General features: G+C 63.7%; 2 protein-coding genes across 2 annotated transcripts; one reads left to right on the top strand and one right to left on the bottom strand.

Moving 5' to 3' along the window:
* Positions 1-39: 39 nt before the first annotated feature.
* AMSG_01984 (DNA-dependent protein kinase catalytic subunit) lies at positions 40-13,145 on the top strand (the record flags this gene model as incomplete). The annotated part of the gene is made up of 3 exons (XM_013905563.1): positions 40-3,747; positions 3,771-10,842; positions 10,920-13,145. The coding sequence occupies 3 exons, from the start codon at positions 40-42 to the stop codon at positions 13,022-13,024; spliced, it is 12,885 nt and encodes a 4,294-aa protein (XP_013761017.1). The 3' UTR covers positions 13,025-13,145.
* On the bottom strand, positions 13,006-15,063 carry AMSG_01983 (thimet oligopeptidase; the record flags this gene model as incomplete). The annotated part of the gene is made up of 2 exons (XM_013905562.1): positions 13,006-13,928; positions 13,955-15,063. 2 exons carry the CDS (start codon positions 15,061-15,063, stop codon positions 13,034-13,036), a joined length of 2,004 nt encoding a protein of 667 aa, XP_013761016.1. The 3' UTR covers positions 13,006-13,033.
* Between the last annotated feature and the right edge of the window lie 225 nt (positions 15,064-15,288).

Below are 15,288 nucleotides of genomic sequence, written 5' to 3'. Positions count from 1 at the left end.
CTCGTCTAGAGCCCCCCCACCTCACGCGCCGTGTCCACCATGGACGCACCCGAGCTACGGCGCATTCTCACAGAACTGTTTGGCACAACGCCCGCACCGTCGTCCTCGGCACCACCACCCACAACCAGCTCGCCGCTGGCGCTCGCACGGGAGCTGGCCACGGTGGTCATCGACGACGTGCTCGGCTCGGCGGCGACGGCAGGCGATCTTCATCTCGCTGCCTCACACTTGTTCCATCCTTCTTCGGGCATTCTCTCGTGGCTCAGTCGTGCGCTGCACTACACACATCGCGAGTATGCCAAGTCCAGGGCCGAAGTCGTCACCATTCTTGCTCGCGTGGTGGAGGCAGCTGCCGGCGACCTGCTCATGCACATCCGTGACATCAAGGACATGGCACTCTCGCTCCTCCGCCGCGATGTCTCCAATGAGGTGAAAGTTGCCGTCTTTGGTCTTCTCACCGCCATTCTCGATGCCCGAGTGCCCGAGCTCAACTCGGACGTACTCGGCATCGAGTCGCTGGCCGACTGCCTCATCACCGACCTCGCTCGCTTTGCCTCGCGCGGCTCGCAGACGCTCATGGCCAAGTACCTCGAGTTCCTCGGCATCATGATCGAGCGCTTTCCAGTGGTACTCTCCCCACACGTTGACGACATGCTCGAGACCTACCTCGACCACATCCGGGCCAACTTTGCGGCGTCCAAGCCCAAGTTCTTTGTCCTCGCCGCCTCGGTCGACGGCCTTGCCTCGCTCCATGCGGCCTTTCCGGACAAGCTTGACTCACGGGCCAAGGCCAAGGCGCAACTCTTCAAGCACGTCGCCTCGTACGGCGTCGTCATTCCGCCGTCGCTCAAGCGCTTCGCCGTCCCGCGCGCCTGCCTCGCCTTCCTCGCCCGCCACGCCGCCTCGTTTGCCTCGCTCGTCCTCGGCGACGCCATTCCGCTCTACGCCCGGCTGGTCAAGCTCACCACTCACACCAACACCGACATCAAGAAGTACGCCTTTGCCACCCTCGACGCCCTCGTCGACATTGTCGTCGACGACCTCGCCCACGGGCCGTCAGCTTCGGCGCTTGGCCTGGATGGCCTCCACTACTTTATGCAGGTCTTCCTCGGCTTGGTCGACTCGTCGCGCTCGGCCTCGGCTGCAGAACTTGCCTTTGCCATCCGCTCGTGCGGCAAGATGACCCGTCCTATGCTCGCCGCCCACGGCGCACCCGATCAGGTCGACAAGGTTCTGGCCAAGATTTTCGAGCTCTCCGCCAAGGTCATCGATCCCTCGCGGAGTACCGAGTCGATTGTCGTCCTCATTCCCTCGTTTCTCTGGGCGTACGCCTCGGCCCTCGACGTCCTCCCCACCGTTCACGCTGTCATGCTCGCCGAGCTCGAGCGCGTCATCGGCGTCGGGCTCCTCGCCTTTCCGCGCCTCTGGCCGCGCCAGCGCGAGACCCTCGTCCTCGCCTTTTCCTCGCTCTTCCTCGCCCTCTATTACAAGGGCGCAGCGCTCTCGGCTCTCCTCGACCGCGTTGTCTACCAGGGCCTGTGGATTACGTGCTCTTCGCGCGCTGCGCTCGATGCGCTCACAGCCCCGTCTACAGGCCTCGGGCGGCACTCTGCCTCTGCCTCTAGCATGCGTCGCGGTGCCCCGGACCAGGGCGAGCTCTACATCGACTACCTCGCGCTGTGGACTTCGCTTCTCGACCCCGAACTCACCTCGCCGTACGCTGCGGCTGTCCTCCGCTCGCGCAACCCGGAAATTGTCTCGGCCACCCGCCCGCTCTTTTCCGCTCCCGCGCCCGACGTCGCTGCTCTTCAGACCGAGCTCTACGACGCCATTCTCTCGTCGATGGTCCGCATGCTCCGCACCCTCGTTGTCTCGTACTCGCTCTCGAGCGGTGGCAGCGATGGCGACGACGATGGCGACGACGATGAAGGCTCGCCAACCTCGCTCTCGCTCGTCGACCTCGCTCGCGGCCTCCGCCCGACCAACCTCAAAGACTACGAGATTTTTCTCCTGCTCGTCGACTTTGCCCTCCTCTTCATCCCCTCGGTCGCCACCGAGGCCTCGCTCCGCTGGATGGCCGTCCTTGGCTCGGCCGTCATCGACGCCTCGATTGCCCACCCGACCGTCTCGGGCTACTACAAGATCCTCGGCGCGCTGCTGGGCAACGCTGAGAAGCACCGCTACTTCTGCGGCCTCACGGTCGAGGCTGACATCCAAGCGACAGCCGAGCCCGACTCGCGACTCCACATCTACACCGCGGTCTACACCTTTGCCACGGAGCTTGTCATCCGCCTCAAGCAGTTTACCGGCGACCTCCTCGCCGCTGCTCTCGAGTGCATCCTCGCCCTCCCGCGCGAGCTTGTCGTCGTCGACCTCGTTCTCCCAGTCCTCGCTACAGCCTTTCGCATCGGCGTTGGCTATACGCCGCTCGCCTCGGTAGCCATGAGCGCCCTCGAGCACTGGACTGCGGTGCTCCCTGCCCAGTTCTCGGCCGCGCTTCCCACCGTCCTCCCGCTCCTCAACGGCTTTCTCCACGTCAAGGCCGATGAAGTCTCGGCCGCACTCACAGACATGCAGACCGACGAGGCATCACGCCTGACCCGGGTGACGTCGGCATCTCGCCGCGGTCCCGCACGTGAGTCGGACATCATTGTCAGCGGCGCAGAGTCCGATACCTCTGTCTCGGTCCGTGACCTCCAGCTCCGCATCCTCACTTTTCTTGGCACCATTGCTGGCAAGGCCCACGACATGGTCCCTCCGCCTGCGCGCGCGCTCGCTGCTGCCGCCCGCGACGACGACGGCTCCGCCCCGGCCTTGGGTCTCGCTGCGAACACCAGCACATCTGCCATCATGCGGTGGGATGTGAGCGACCGCATCAAGTTTGAGCTTCCCTTCCGCGACGTCCTTGTCTCGGTCTATCTCGACGACCTTCTCCCGCGTCTTGCCGTCCTTGCCGAGCACTCGTCGCAGCGCCAGGCCAAGATCGCCGCCGCAGAGGCGCTCCATTCGATTGTGCTGTACATGATTGGCTCGGCTCGTGCGTCGTCGGCCCACAGCCCGTCGCCGTACGCCCAGCTCTATCGACATGTTTTTCCGGTCCTCCTTCGACTCGCCGCCGACGTCGACACCTTTACTTGCCGGCTCTTCCACCCGTTTGTCATCCAGCTCATCCATTGGTTCACCTCGTCCGCGCCCGACGCTGAAGACACACTCGCGCTCCTCGACGCCGTCGTTGACGCTGTCTCGGCCCCCTCTGCCGCCCTCCGCGAGCTCTCGGCCCACTTTCTCGCGGAGTTCTTTGCTTGGGCCATCAAGCAGTCGTCGGCTGCTCATGCAGTTGCAAACAAGCTCCAGGTCTCTGCTCTCCTCTCGCAAGTCTTTGCGCTAGCCCTCCACCCCGCGCCGTTCCGCCGGCTCGGCGCTGCCAACACCTACCTCGCCATCTACCGCACCTTCCGCGAAGAGCCTAATCTCGTCTCCAAGTACGTGCTTGCCATGCTGTCCAACGTCCTCACCACTCTCCGCCTCTCCGCCTCGGACCCGCCTGGCCTCGGCACCGAAGCCAAGGCCAAGCGCGTTCTCAAGGCCCTCGTCCGCATCATCCGGAAGTACGAGTCGGCTCTTCGCGCGCCCGATCCGAACCGGCTCGCCTCGGGCTACCCCGATCTGGACGCTGCCCTCGACGCTATCTTTGAGGCCTGTGCCTCGCTCCACATGCCTGCCCGCCACGCTGCCGTCGAAACCTTTGTCGCCCTCGTTCCCAACCCCAGGCGTACTTTGCCTCGCGCGGTCTGGCGGCCAGCGACGTCGTCACCGCGCTCTCAGCCCCACTCGAGAGCCACTTGGCCGCCGAGCCCTCAAAGGCGGCGCGTCTCAGTTCGAGAATTCCACTCGACCTGGCAGCCTACCACTCGGTTGCCGCACGGCTCACCGCCGCTCTTGATGGCTGCATCTGGGCCATGTCTGACCGCCTCGTTCCGCCGACTACTCTTCCGTGGGTTGCAAGCGCAGAACCGAGTCCTCTCCTCGACGTCCTTCACGACTTTCTCCACCACCTTGCGTCACCACCGTTGGCCAACGCGACTTCGGCCGAGGCTCGTCAGCAAGTGATCTCGGCTACGACGCTGCTCCTGGTCAAGGTCTTTATTTTTGTCGACCTCGCGGTTGTCACCGCTGCGTCGCAGAGCGGCGGCGTTGCGCCACAGGCCCTGCTGGGCAAGATTGGCCTCGGGAATGAGCCGACCTCGTCGTCATCGTCGCCTCCACCGTTTGTGACGCTCCTCGTCCGCGCTGCGCTGGCACCCTCGTCGCTTAGCTTTGCCATGGGCGACCGCGAGGTTCGCTCGTGTCTACCGGATGTGACGGCGTCAGTCCTCAGCTCGCTGGCCCGGGTGGCCCACGACGCGCTGGTGGGGCCGGTGGCTGCGCTCCTTGCGGCCACACCGGAGCTGCAGCTCTCGCAGGCAGCATCGCCGTCAGCGAATCCGTCTCCAGATGCTGTCGAGGAGCTTGTTGCAGGCTACGGGCAGTTTGCGCGCGCCGGACTTGTTCAGAGCGTGCTCGGCATGTCGCGCGATGCCTTTGCCAACGAGCTCCTTGACGAGACCGCAACGGCTGCGGCACGTGCTGCAGCGTCTGGAACCCACACTGCATCGCCGCGCGAGCGCGCACTGAACATGGCCAAGCTCTCGCTGGCGCTGCAGCTCGGCGTTAGTCCCCAAGCTGTCCTCGCCAAGCTCACCGCCGACGAGCCGGTTGCCGTGTTCTCGGCAGCCGCCGAAGTCGACGCTGACATTGCGGCCATGGAGGTAGCGTCGGCGTCGGTCTCGCTCGGCACTGCCGCCGCCATCGCGCTCACGCCGTCGTCTATCGCGTCCACTGCGCAGCCATCGGGTTCGAACGCTCCCGCGACATCAAGCGCTGCCAAGGCTCGGATCACTACTGCCGGTGCGCTGTTCTTTGCCGCCTACTCCGAGCCGTTGGCACAGCACATGATCCAAACGCCGTCGGCATACATCCCGCAGCTGGCGGAGGCCGCCGTCCGCGCCCCGCATGCCTTTGACGCCCTCCTCGCCATTGTCAAGACACTGCTCAAGGCCAAGCCGAGTGACGCTCCCGCAGTTCATGGCGCCGCGTTTACCTCGCAGCTGCTAGGGAGCCTCGACACACTCGCGCACTGGTGGTCGCCAGCCGAAACAACGCCGCTCTACCAACGCGATGCCATGCTCACACTCTTCGCGCACTTGTTCATGCTCCCGGCGAGCGCGTTCGACATGCGGACCGGAAAGCGCCACGCAGGCTTGGCGGGTGTGGTCGTCACTGCAATGTCGTCACTCCTGGACCTCTCGCTCCCGCTCGCCTTCCGCATTCGTGTTCTTGCTCTCCTCCCGCAGCTCTTGAGTCATCTCGCCGATGCCGACGAGAGCGTGCGGCTTCCGCTTGTGGTCAAGCTCAACGACCTGGTGATCAACGACTTTCCGGCGTCGTCGCGCGAGCTCGATCGGTTCTCGCCGGCATATACCCAGTACATTGCGGCGCTCGACGCACTGTTGGGCACGCTGCGAACGTCGGGCTCGCTTGAGATTCTGGAGATTCTGCTCCCGGTCTTTCAGGAGAGCAACCACGCGCACGGGTTCGCCGTCGCGTCGACGGCGGCGGCAATGGTCAAAACGCTTCCTCTGCCGCGGATCCGGGCTGTGTTTGAATTTTGCTTTGGTCTCTTCTCCGACGCCAGCCACCCCGAGTCGCTACGAATGGCCATTGTGCGGCTGTTCTGCGTCCCGATCCTCGAAGGTGCGCCGACACTGCTCGTCTCGGCAGCGGCGCTACAGATTGTGGGTCCACTCCTCAGCATCATTGGCAAGCCTGTGGCGGCACGTGCAGAAGCGATGGGCGCGCCGCTCTCGCTGCTCTTCTGCGAAGCGACGTGCGCGTTCAACATGGTGCAAGTCATTTTCGAGCGGCTCGAGTTGGGCGTCATCAAGCTCAGCCTCAACGAGGCGTATCTGCGAGCAGCATCTGGCGCTGCCGCCGTGGCTAGCGCCAAGGGCACTGAGCTCATCAAGGCCGTTCTCAAGTCTGCGCACGCCGCCAAGTCGGAGACCTTTGACGGGCTTGACGCCGACGGCAAGGCGCTGCGGCTGACCTACCACCGAGCGGCGTTCAATGCTATGGTGACGGTGGTGATGCGGACGCAAGACAAAGAGCCGGTCTACCACACGTTCCTGTTCAAGGAGAATCCCGAAAAGGGTGTGTACATCTGGGAGAACGTGGTCGATCTCGAGACACGGCACGCGTTTGAAGCCCAGACCTCGTTCCGGACCGTCAAGGCCCGTGGCACGTTTGCCACCTTTACTCAACGGTTCTCCTCGCGCAAGAAAGACGTCCGAGCCTCGACGGCGGCATACTTTCGTGACTCTTCGCTGCTCTCGCAGGATCCGACCGGCCTCTTCTTCCTCAACCCATCGCAGCGGCTGGTCTCGTCACTCGAGGACGACGATGACGGCAGCGGCGGCGGTGAGAGCGGCGGCGGTGGTGGCGGCGAGAACCAGGTTGGTGCTGGCGTGGCGACGGCATCAACGACGACCGCAGCCGGTGCGGCCGCGGCCGAGGCCGCGAGCACCGAAGCCGGAAGCGAGACAAGCGCCGAGGCTCGGTCGGTCAACAAAGTCGACGACGACGACAGTGACGTCTACGAGCTCGACGCCATCAACTCGAATCCCTGCATGCCGATCATGCTACAGCTGCTGGATCACCTCCGACAGCTGTTCCCGACCGCGTACACGACGGCACCGGGCAAGGAGGCACCGGCGTCGATGGCCAAGGCTGCGATGCCCAAGTGGATGCGGGCGCTGTACGACAAGCTCTCGACCGGCTCGACGCCTGGCAATGTGCGTTTGTTCATTGTCAAGATGATGATCAACAGGCCGGGCATTTTTGAGCCGTTTGCCGGCGCGTTTGTGCGGCCGCTCCTCGAGTTTGCGCTCTCGGACTCGAATGGCGGGCCTGGGCTGCACTACTTTGTGCGCGATGTGCTCTCGCTGCTTCTGGAGGCGTGGCAGGTGGTGCCATCCGAAGATGGCGAGCTTGCGTCGCGGACGCTCTCGTTTGTGATGCGGAACACGATGCACGAGTCGTCGCTGGTGCTGCGGTCGAACCTTGCGCTGGTGGCGCAGATGGTAGCCGGGTGGAAGGGCGTGCTCCGGGTCTCCAAGTCTGACGTTCTGGACCATCTGGAGGATGGCGCGATTGCGAGCAGGATGGGGAGCGACGAGGCACTCAACAAGTGTCTCACAGTCGGGCTCCAGTTGCTGGGCCTCATCATGGGCGCCGGCCTGCCAGCGTACTCGGCGAGCGAGGACCAGCACTTGTGCTCATCAGAGCAGTTTTACTCCAAGGTCGTCTCGCTCATGACCCACAAGTCGAAGCGGATCATGCGGCTGGCGGCCGAAGCGGCCGGCCTCATCATGAAGCAGGAGCAGGAGCGACCTGGAGCAGGCGCGGTCGGATCGTCTGCCGTCGCGCGACTGGTTCATGACACGCTCATGACGATGTTCCGACAGGCCGAGGCGCCCGAGCGCGCCGTGGTGGTCTTCCACGAGGTGCTCAAGAACTGCGGCGCGGCGCTAGACGCCAAGCTCTTCAATCAGCTCTTCCACGTCCTGCTCAAACTGCCTTCGGCGTTTGTGGTTATGGGCCTTTCGTGTGTACTCAAGCGAGCGCACGCGCTGCCGCAGCTCTTTTCGACCTTTCGGTCGTTTCTGGAGACCTTTGTGCGGCATCGCGACCGAGCAGTCCAGCTGCATGCGCTCAAGATCACGTTTGAGGCCATCAAAAAGGTATCAGACCCAGACGAGCTCGAGTCGAGCCTGGCTACCATCACCTCGGTCTGCGCCGCGCATCCGTCGTCGTCGGTCCGCGAAGTTGGGTATGACATCTGTATCTGGCTCTTTGACAACTGGCCGCTGCACTACCGCGAGCCGCGGAGTGCCGTGGTGCTGCACCTGCTCGCTGGCATTGACGACCCGTCCGAGACGCTGGCGACCAAGCTGGTCGCGTTCTGGGACCACGGCTCGCGTCTGCCTGCTGAGACCTTTGCGCGACTGGAGCAGATTCTGACGCTCGGGTATGCGCCTCAACTGGAGGGCGTGTTCCTCAAGTTCTCGGTCCAGCTCTTGCTGCGGCTGACGACGCTCGCGCCCGGGTTCAAGAAGGCCAAGTTTGAGCCGCTCGATGCGCGCGCGCAGTTTGTGCCGATGGAGATGGACACGTCGTGGGCGACGTCGTCGCTGCCTATGGCTCCGCTGTTCCGCGGTGGCGCACACGCTGGGGCAGGAGGCGGCGGCGAAGGCGGGGACGATGGCTTTGGCATGCTTCAGGCGACGCTTGCGGGCGGCGCGCTGTTCTCGCTCACCCAGGCTACCGGCATGGGCGAGTCGCTGGGCATGGGTCCAGGCGCTGGCAAGGAGCATGATGCGACTGCGGCGTACGCGTCTTTTGAGCCGATGGGCGAGGACGGGGCCGGTGGCGATGCGCAGGCACACCAACAGTTTTCGCTCGCGTTTGATCCGTCAGACCTCTCGATCAACCAGTCGAACCTGTACTTTGGACCGGAGGCGATGGCGATTGCCGGGAGCAGCGAGAGTGGTGGACGGAGCAGTGGTACGGGCAAGTCGCGAAAGCGCAAGCGGGCGGCAGAGACGATGGACATCGAAGCTTCGATGATTAACGAACTGGAGATGGAGCCGACCGAGGTGCAGACGAGCAGCCAGCCGCGGCTTTTCCGCAAGCGGTTCCGCAAGTCGTCGAACCGTGACGCCGGCAAGGTCATTTCGATTGCGCGGGCGCACAAGCGGGCGCGGTCGCGGGCGACGTTTGAGGCGCAAAAGGTGGCGATTGCCAACTCGTCTGTCCGGGCTTACCGCAAGTACCGGGTGGGTGAGCTGCCGGACGTGGCCATTTCGCCTGCGGACATCATCAAGCCACTTCAGGCTGCGGCGATGCAAGACGACGTGGTGGCACGGTTGGTGCTTGTCGACGTTGTGGGTGCGCTGTTTGAGCACCTGGTGTCTGGCGACGACACTGGGCTGGAAGAAGAAGATGCCGATGCGATGGCGGAGCGGATGGAGCAGGCTGTGGGCCGGATGTTTGCAGAAACCCGTGCACACGGCGGCTTTGTGGCTGCGCTCTTGGATCTAGCGCGGGTTCTCTCCGAGGTCGAGGCCGTCGATTTCTCTGTCAACGCTCGCGAGCTCGGCACAGCGGCGCATGCGTCGCTCAACTACCACGCGGGCATCCTGCTGCTGGAAGCACAGGCCCAGGCCGAGACGGCAAGCGGAAGCGAGGTGTATGTGCAGCTGGCGCGGCTTTACAAGGCTGTGGGTGAGCGCGACGTGCTCCGTGGGTTGTACGAGGTGCATGTGGCCGAGTGCGAGGAGACGCACCGGGCGCTTGCAGCGCAGCTTGACGGGCATTACCAGGATGCGATGGAACTGTATCACGAGGCGTTGGAGAAGCGCGAGGCCGATGCGTCTGCGGCGGAAGCAGCAATGTGGGAGTCTGAGCGGCTCGAGTGCTACAAGGCACTTGGAATGTGGAAGAGCCTCGCGGACGCGGTGGCAGCGGATGACGCGACCGAGGTCTGGCTCAATACGGTGGAGGGCGACGAGGACGAGGTTCGGCTTGTGCTGACGTCGTACGTCAAGTTGAATAATCGACTGGACGCGCTTGTCAGCTTTGTCAACTCGACGCCTCCGACATACAAGGACCGGCTTGTGACCGAATACGCAGCCGAGATGGCACTCGTGTCGATTGTCTGTGACGAGAACGACGCAGCGCGTGCGTATGTCAACCGAGCGATGGAGCTGTTTCTGGAGCGGTGGGCAAGCCTCCACCCGCTTGCGACGGCCGGGGCGCGGCGGCTGGTGCGAATGCTGCCCGCGCTTGTCGAGTACGACGAGTTTTTGCAGCTTGCAGGCCGCGGGGTAGGGCTGTTAGAGGTGGACGCACTGGAGACGTTGGTGACTGAATGGGCGTCGCGGCTACCGTCGCGCTCGCACGATGGGCCGGGCGACTGGGACGAGACGCGGACACGGCGGACGCTGCTGCTCAACAAGCTCATCGGGCTGTTTGATACGCCCGAGGCCTGCGAGGCTGCGACGCATGTGGTGGCCCAGCACGAGTTGGGCATGCTCCTTGCGGCGGCGGAGGGCACCGCGGCGATCGGGGCTTGCGAGCTGGCGTCCAAATACGTGCACGAGGCCAAGATCGCGATCGGAAAGGTGCCAGCGCTTGGATTTGAGTTCTTCCGGGTAGTGATGGGAGTCGGGGTGGCGGGAGTGGCGCGATTGCCTGTGAGTGCCAAGACGGAGAGGTTTAAGTTGCTTGTGAAGCTTGGCGAGCGGGTGGAAGACCAGAAGCCGCTGGTGCAAGGGCGGCACGAGAAGCGCGTGTTGGCCATGGTGGATGCGCTTTGGGGCGCACGATTTGTGGAGGAGCTCATCTCGGCCCAGAACAATGCGGAGCTGCCCGAGGGACTTGCGCGCATCCTCCAGGTGCCTGCTGAGACCCTCTCGCGGCACAAGTGCATTGCGGATTTCGCGCGTCGGAGTGTGGATGCATTCTCGCGTGCGCTGGGGATGAATGTGACCAAGGCGATGAGCGAGAGCGACGAAGACGAGGACGATGGTCTGGGGCCGATGGTTGTCGATGAGACCGGATCGAAGGTGCCACGGGTGGCTGCTGCGTTTTTGGCGCGGAGTGGCATGGCGACGACGGGCCCGACGGGGCGCGTGGCGTTTGCGATGCTCTGTAACTCGATTGCGCGCGAGATGGAAGAGGAGTGTAGGCGAGGCAATGACAGTGCTGGATCGAGCCACACGCTGGCAAAGGAGGGACTGGAGTGGTCGCGGTATGCAAAGTGGACGACCGAGCTGACGCTGGGGGCATGGCGTGTGGCGAAGAGGGCGGTACGGATCTGTTCCCGCGGGTGCTTGGGATGCTGCACAGCGCCGAGGCGCGTGCGGCGTTCCGGGCCGGATGGGAGGCTGTGCCCGAGTGGGTGGTCCTCCGATGGGTGCCGCAGCTTGTCGCGATGCTCTCTGATGAGGGCAGTGTCGGTGAGGTTGTCAGCGAGGTTGTGCAGCGTGTGGCGGAAGCGTATCCACAGGCTGTGTACTTTCCCTACACGGTGTCTGAGGCTGGCATGTCTGCGGCGGCGATTGCGCGAAACGGTGGGATCAAGGCTGCGCTGGCGACGCCTGCGCGGCCGCTGCTGGAGCGAATGGTGGCCGAGTTTGACAGGTTGACTCACCCGCACCTGCGGTGGAAGGATTTTCTGACGGAGCTGAAGCAGCTGCTGAGGCACAATGCGATGGACGAGGCTGTCGCTCTGTGGCGTGATGAGATGGTGCCGTCGCTGTTTCAGAAGAGCGGGGCGGACGAGATGACGCGGGCGTTTGCGAGCTATAGCGAAGTCAGGAAGCTGGTCAGCGAGTTTGGGAGTGATGGATCTGGGCTGAAGGCTCTCGGACGCAAGAGGGCGAACAACGCGGTGAATACGATGAATGAGATGTTGCTGAACAGGCTGGCGCATCAGAAGAAGAATAGAGTTCCTTTGCAGACCAAGCTGGAGGCGTACTCACCGTGGCTAGCGAGCTTTGCGTCTGCGTACGACACGGCCGAGCGCGTGCTTGTGCCGGGTCAGTTTGAAGGGCTCCGGAGCAAGCCTGTGGAGGAGGAGATGACGGCGGTGTCGTCGTTTGGGGCGCACTTGCTTGTGCTGCAGTCGATCCGGCTTCCGAAGCGGATTTCAATTCATGGGAGCGATGAAGCAGACTCGCTGTGGCTGGTGAAGGGCGGCGAGGACTTGCGGCTCGACCAGCGGGTACAGCAGCTGTTTGGCGAGATGAACCGGGTGCTTGCTGAAGATCCGTTGGCTGCGGCGCGATCGCTGCATGTGGCGCGGTACGCAGTGGTGCCATGCACGGTGCGTGTTGGGCTGATCGAGTGGATGAGGAAGACAAAGCCACTCAAGGACCTGATCAGCGAAGAGATTGCAGCGCGCGAGCGAGCTGTGACCAGCTCGGCGCGGAGGCGAGTCGGGTCGGACAAGGGCGCGCTGAGGACGGCGACGGCAGCGTTTGCCAAGTTTATCCACGCCAGGGAGCGCAATGGGGATACCACAGGTCAGATGTACGAGCGGATGTTCATGAGGGGCTCGGTGAAGGATGCGGTGTCGAACTACCACGCAGCGGTCAAGTGTGTGCCGTGGGACGCGCTCCGCGCAGCAGTGCTGAAGCTTGCAGCCGGGCCGGAGGCTCTGCTCGCTGTTCGTGGCCAGTTTGTGACGTCGCTTGCGGTGTTTAACATGTGCTCGTACGTGGTGGGCATTGGCGACCGGCACCTGGCCAACCTGCTCCTTGACTTGTCGACGGGCGGGCTTGTGGGCATTGACTACGGGCACGCGTTTGGATCTGCGACACAGTACCTGCCTGTGCCGGAACTGATGCCGTTCCGGCTCACGCCGCAGCTGGTCAACTGCATCAAGCCGTGGGATGTGGACGGAGTGCTCAACCACACGATGCGGTACGCGCTCGGCGCGCTCCGCGGAGCTAAGGAGCGGCTGCTGACCGTGATGGACGTGTTTGTCCGCGAGCCGATTACCGAGTGGGTGCGGCTTTCATCGCGGCTGAGCAAAGAGACAGTGGACAAGCTCAAGAATGACTTTGGCGAGGAATGGCGAGGCGCGGTGCGGCTGGAGGCTGTGAAGAAGAAGCTCTCGGGTGTAGTGACGTCTGACGTGATGGTGTTTGAACTCGACGCGAGTTTGCACCACGGGAAGGCGCACTACGGCGCTCTCGTGGATGTGGTGCGCGCCAACTGCGAGAAGCAGTATGTGCGGAAGCGGACCGGTATGACCGGGAATTGTGCCGATGTGGCTGAGCAAGTCACGATGCTCATCGACCACGCGACGGATGAGAACGTACTGGGACGGGTGTGGAAGGGGTGGGAACCGTTTCTATGAATGTAGCTGCTACCCAGAGTCGGAGGAAGTAAAGCCGACCGAGTCGAAAAAGGCGTCAACGGAGACCGGACGGGCAAGAAAGGCGGCGAGCATGGCGGTTGCATCGACGGTGGCGCCGGGGGCAAGGATGAGTTCGCGGAAGCGGGAGCCTTGGGCCTGATCGAGCGGGTTGTGTGCAAATAGGGTGAAGCAGTCGGCGGAGGCGACTTCGGAGACGAGGTACGAGTGGTATGTAGCCGAGTACGAGGTAAAGTGGAAGAGCGAGGCGACAAAGTTGGTGGATGGCAGCGGAGGCGGAAGGCCGAGGTGGGCGTAAACCTGGGCAACGAGGTCCTCAACTGAGTGTGCAGCGATGCCCCACGGCGGGTAGACAAAGGGTGGGCCACCCGAGTGCATGATGAGATCGATGGCGGAGATGGCGATTTGGCGGGTGTAGCGAATGCCTGGGGCGACGTGGCGGGCAGCGACGAGAGCGGTGACGGTATCTTCCGGCAGTGGGTCGCCGGTGACGTGGTGCGCGCCGAGGCGGGCGAGAACGGCCGGCTGATAGACCCAGTTCTCAAGAGCCTGGGAGGGGACCTCGAGAAAGTCCATCTCGACACCACAGCCCGTGGCCCAGGGCACGATGGACCATGCCCAGGAGAAGAGTGGAAAGCGTGCGCGAGAGCAGAGGGCGTGGACGATGTGGCCAAACTCGTGGACAAAGGTATGGACCTCGAAGAAGCGCAGTAGGGCCGGGGCGCTGGGCGTTGGCTTGGTCATGTTGCCCATGATGACGGCCGAGGGCAGGCGCTGCGAGCCAGCAACTGCGTCGAAGAACGACGGCTGAAGAGGAACGACGCACTGGTGCGAGTACTTGCCGTCACGCGGGTAGAGGTCAAGAAAGAAGTGCCGATGAGTTGGCCTGTGGCCGCATCGGCCATGGTGTACTGGGCAACGTCTGGGTGCCAGGCGAGCGGGGCGTCGGCAACGCGCTCAAAGGCAAGGCCAAAGACATGCTCGTAGAGGGCGAGAACGCCGGCGATGACGGCGGAGACCTCAAAGTAGGCCTTGACCTGCTCGTCGTCGACGGCAAAGGCGCGCTTCTTGTGCTCGCGGAGGAGGAGAGAGAGATCCCACGGGTGGACAGCGGCCGGCTCGGCGTCGTCGTCGGCGACAAGGCCGCCGTCGGCGATGAGCGTGGCCTTGAGCTCGACAAGGGCAGAGATCTCAGCCTCAAACTTGGGTTTTGCGCCCTTGGCGACCGAGTCCATGAGCGCGTACACGGCGTCGGGCTTGCGGACGGTCTCAGCGGAAGTCTTGAGGTGAGCGTGCGAGTCAAAGCCGAGGGCGGTGGCGAGGGCAGCGCGGGCGGCGAGGATGTCGTCGACCAGCGGGCCGTTTTCGGCGAGGCACTGGCAGTTTGCGGCGCGGTAGAGGGCCTTACGCGTTGCTGACGACTTGGCGTGCTGCAATGTCGGAGTGAGGGTGGGGCGCTTGAGTGGGACGGCGTAGCGATCGTCGCCGCGAGACTCGAGGAGCGGGAGCAGCGAGTCCGGGACGCCGTCCAGCTCTGCGATGGAGAACTCAACAGCTGTGGTGTCTCCGTTGAGGTTTGCATCAAACTGGGAAGTCATGGCTGAGATCTTCTCCTGCAGGTCTTTGGCAGCAAGGCGATGCTCGCCGGTCAGCCCTGCGCCGAGCCGGAGCATGAGAGCCAGGGCACTTGATCTGAAGCGCGCCTCCTCCTCGTCGGCCGGAGGAGTGTCCGTGGCAGCCAAGAGAACCGCATAGACGTCTGGATCCGTCCAAACGGCATCAAAGGCGTTGCGGAGAGTGGCACGAGCAGCGTTGGCAGCTCGGCGGGCGTCGGCGTCGGTGCCGGCCAGAGCAGTCACGGTGATGCCGGCAGAGGCAGCAGCAGCAGAGCCGTAGGCGGTGGCCAGAGCAGAGAACGGGTTGGTGGCGGTCGAGAGGTTGGCGCATGCCGTGGTCAGGCTTGTGGTAATGGCTGCCGTCGTGGTTGCCACCTCGGGCGCGGTGAGACTGAGGCGAGGCATGGCGAGATAGAGAGAGAGAGATGCGATGCGATGCGATGCGGAACTGGGAGAGGGGGGGATCCATGAAAAGCTCTTTGGAGTGGGCTTGTTGCGACTATGGTCTGATTCGCGTAGGTGTGCTTCTGGGGGGGTGGGGGGGTGGGGGGGATGAAGAGGAAGCGATGCGGAACAACAAATGAAAGATCGCTGTTTTTCTCGGTTTCGCGGCATCATGCCCAACCGCTA

This window comes from Thecamonas trahens (genome assembly GCF_000142905.1).
Source record: "Thecamonas trahens ATCC 50062 unplaced genomic scaffold supercont1.8, whole genome shotgun sequence".
Classification (NCBI taxonomy): Eukaryota; order Apusomonadida; family Apusomonadidae; genus Thecamonas; species Thecamonas trahens.
This window is presented reverse-complemented; position numbering and strand designations above follow the sequence as displayed.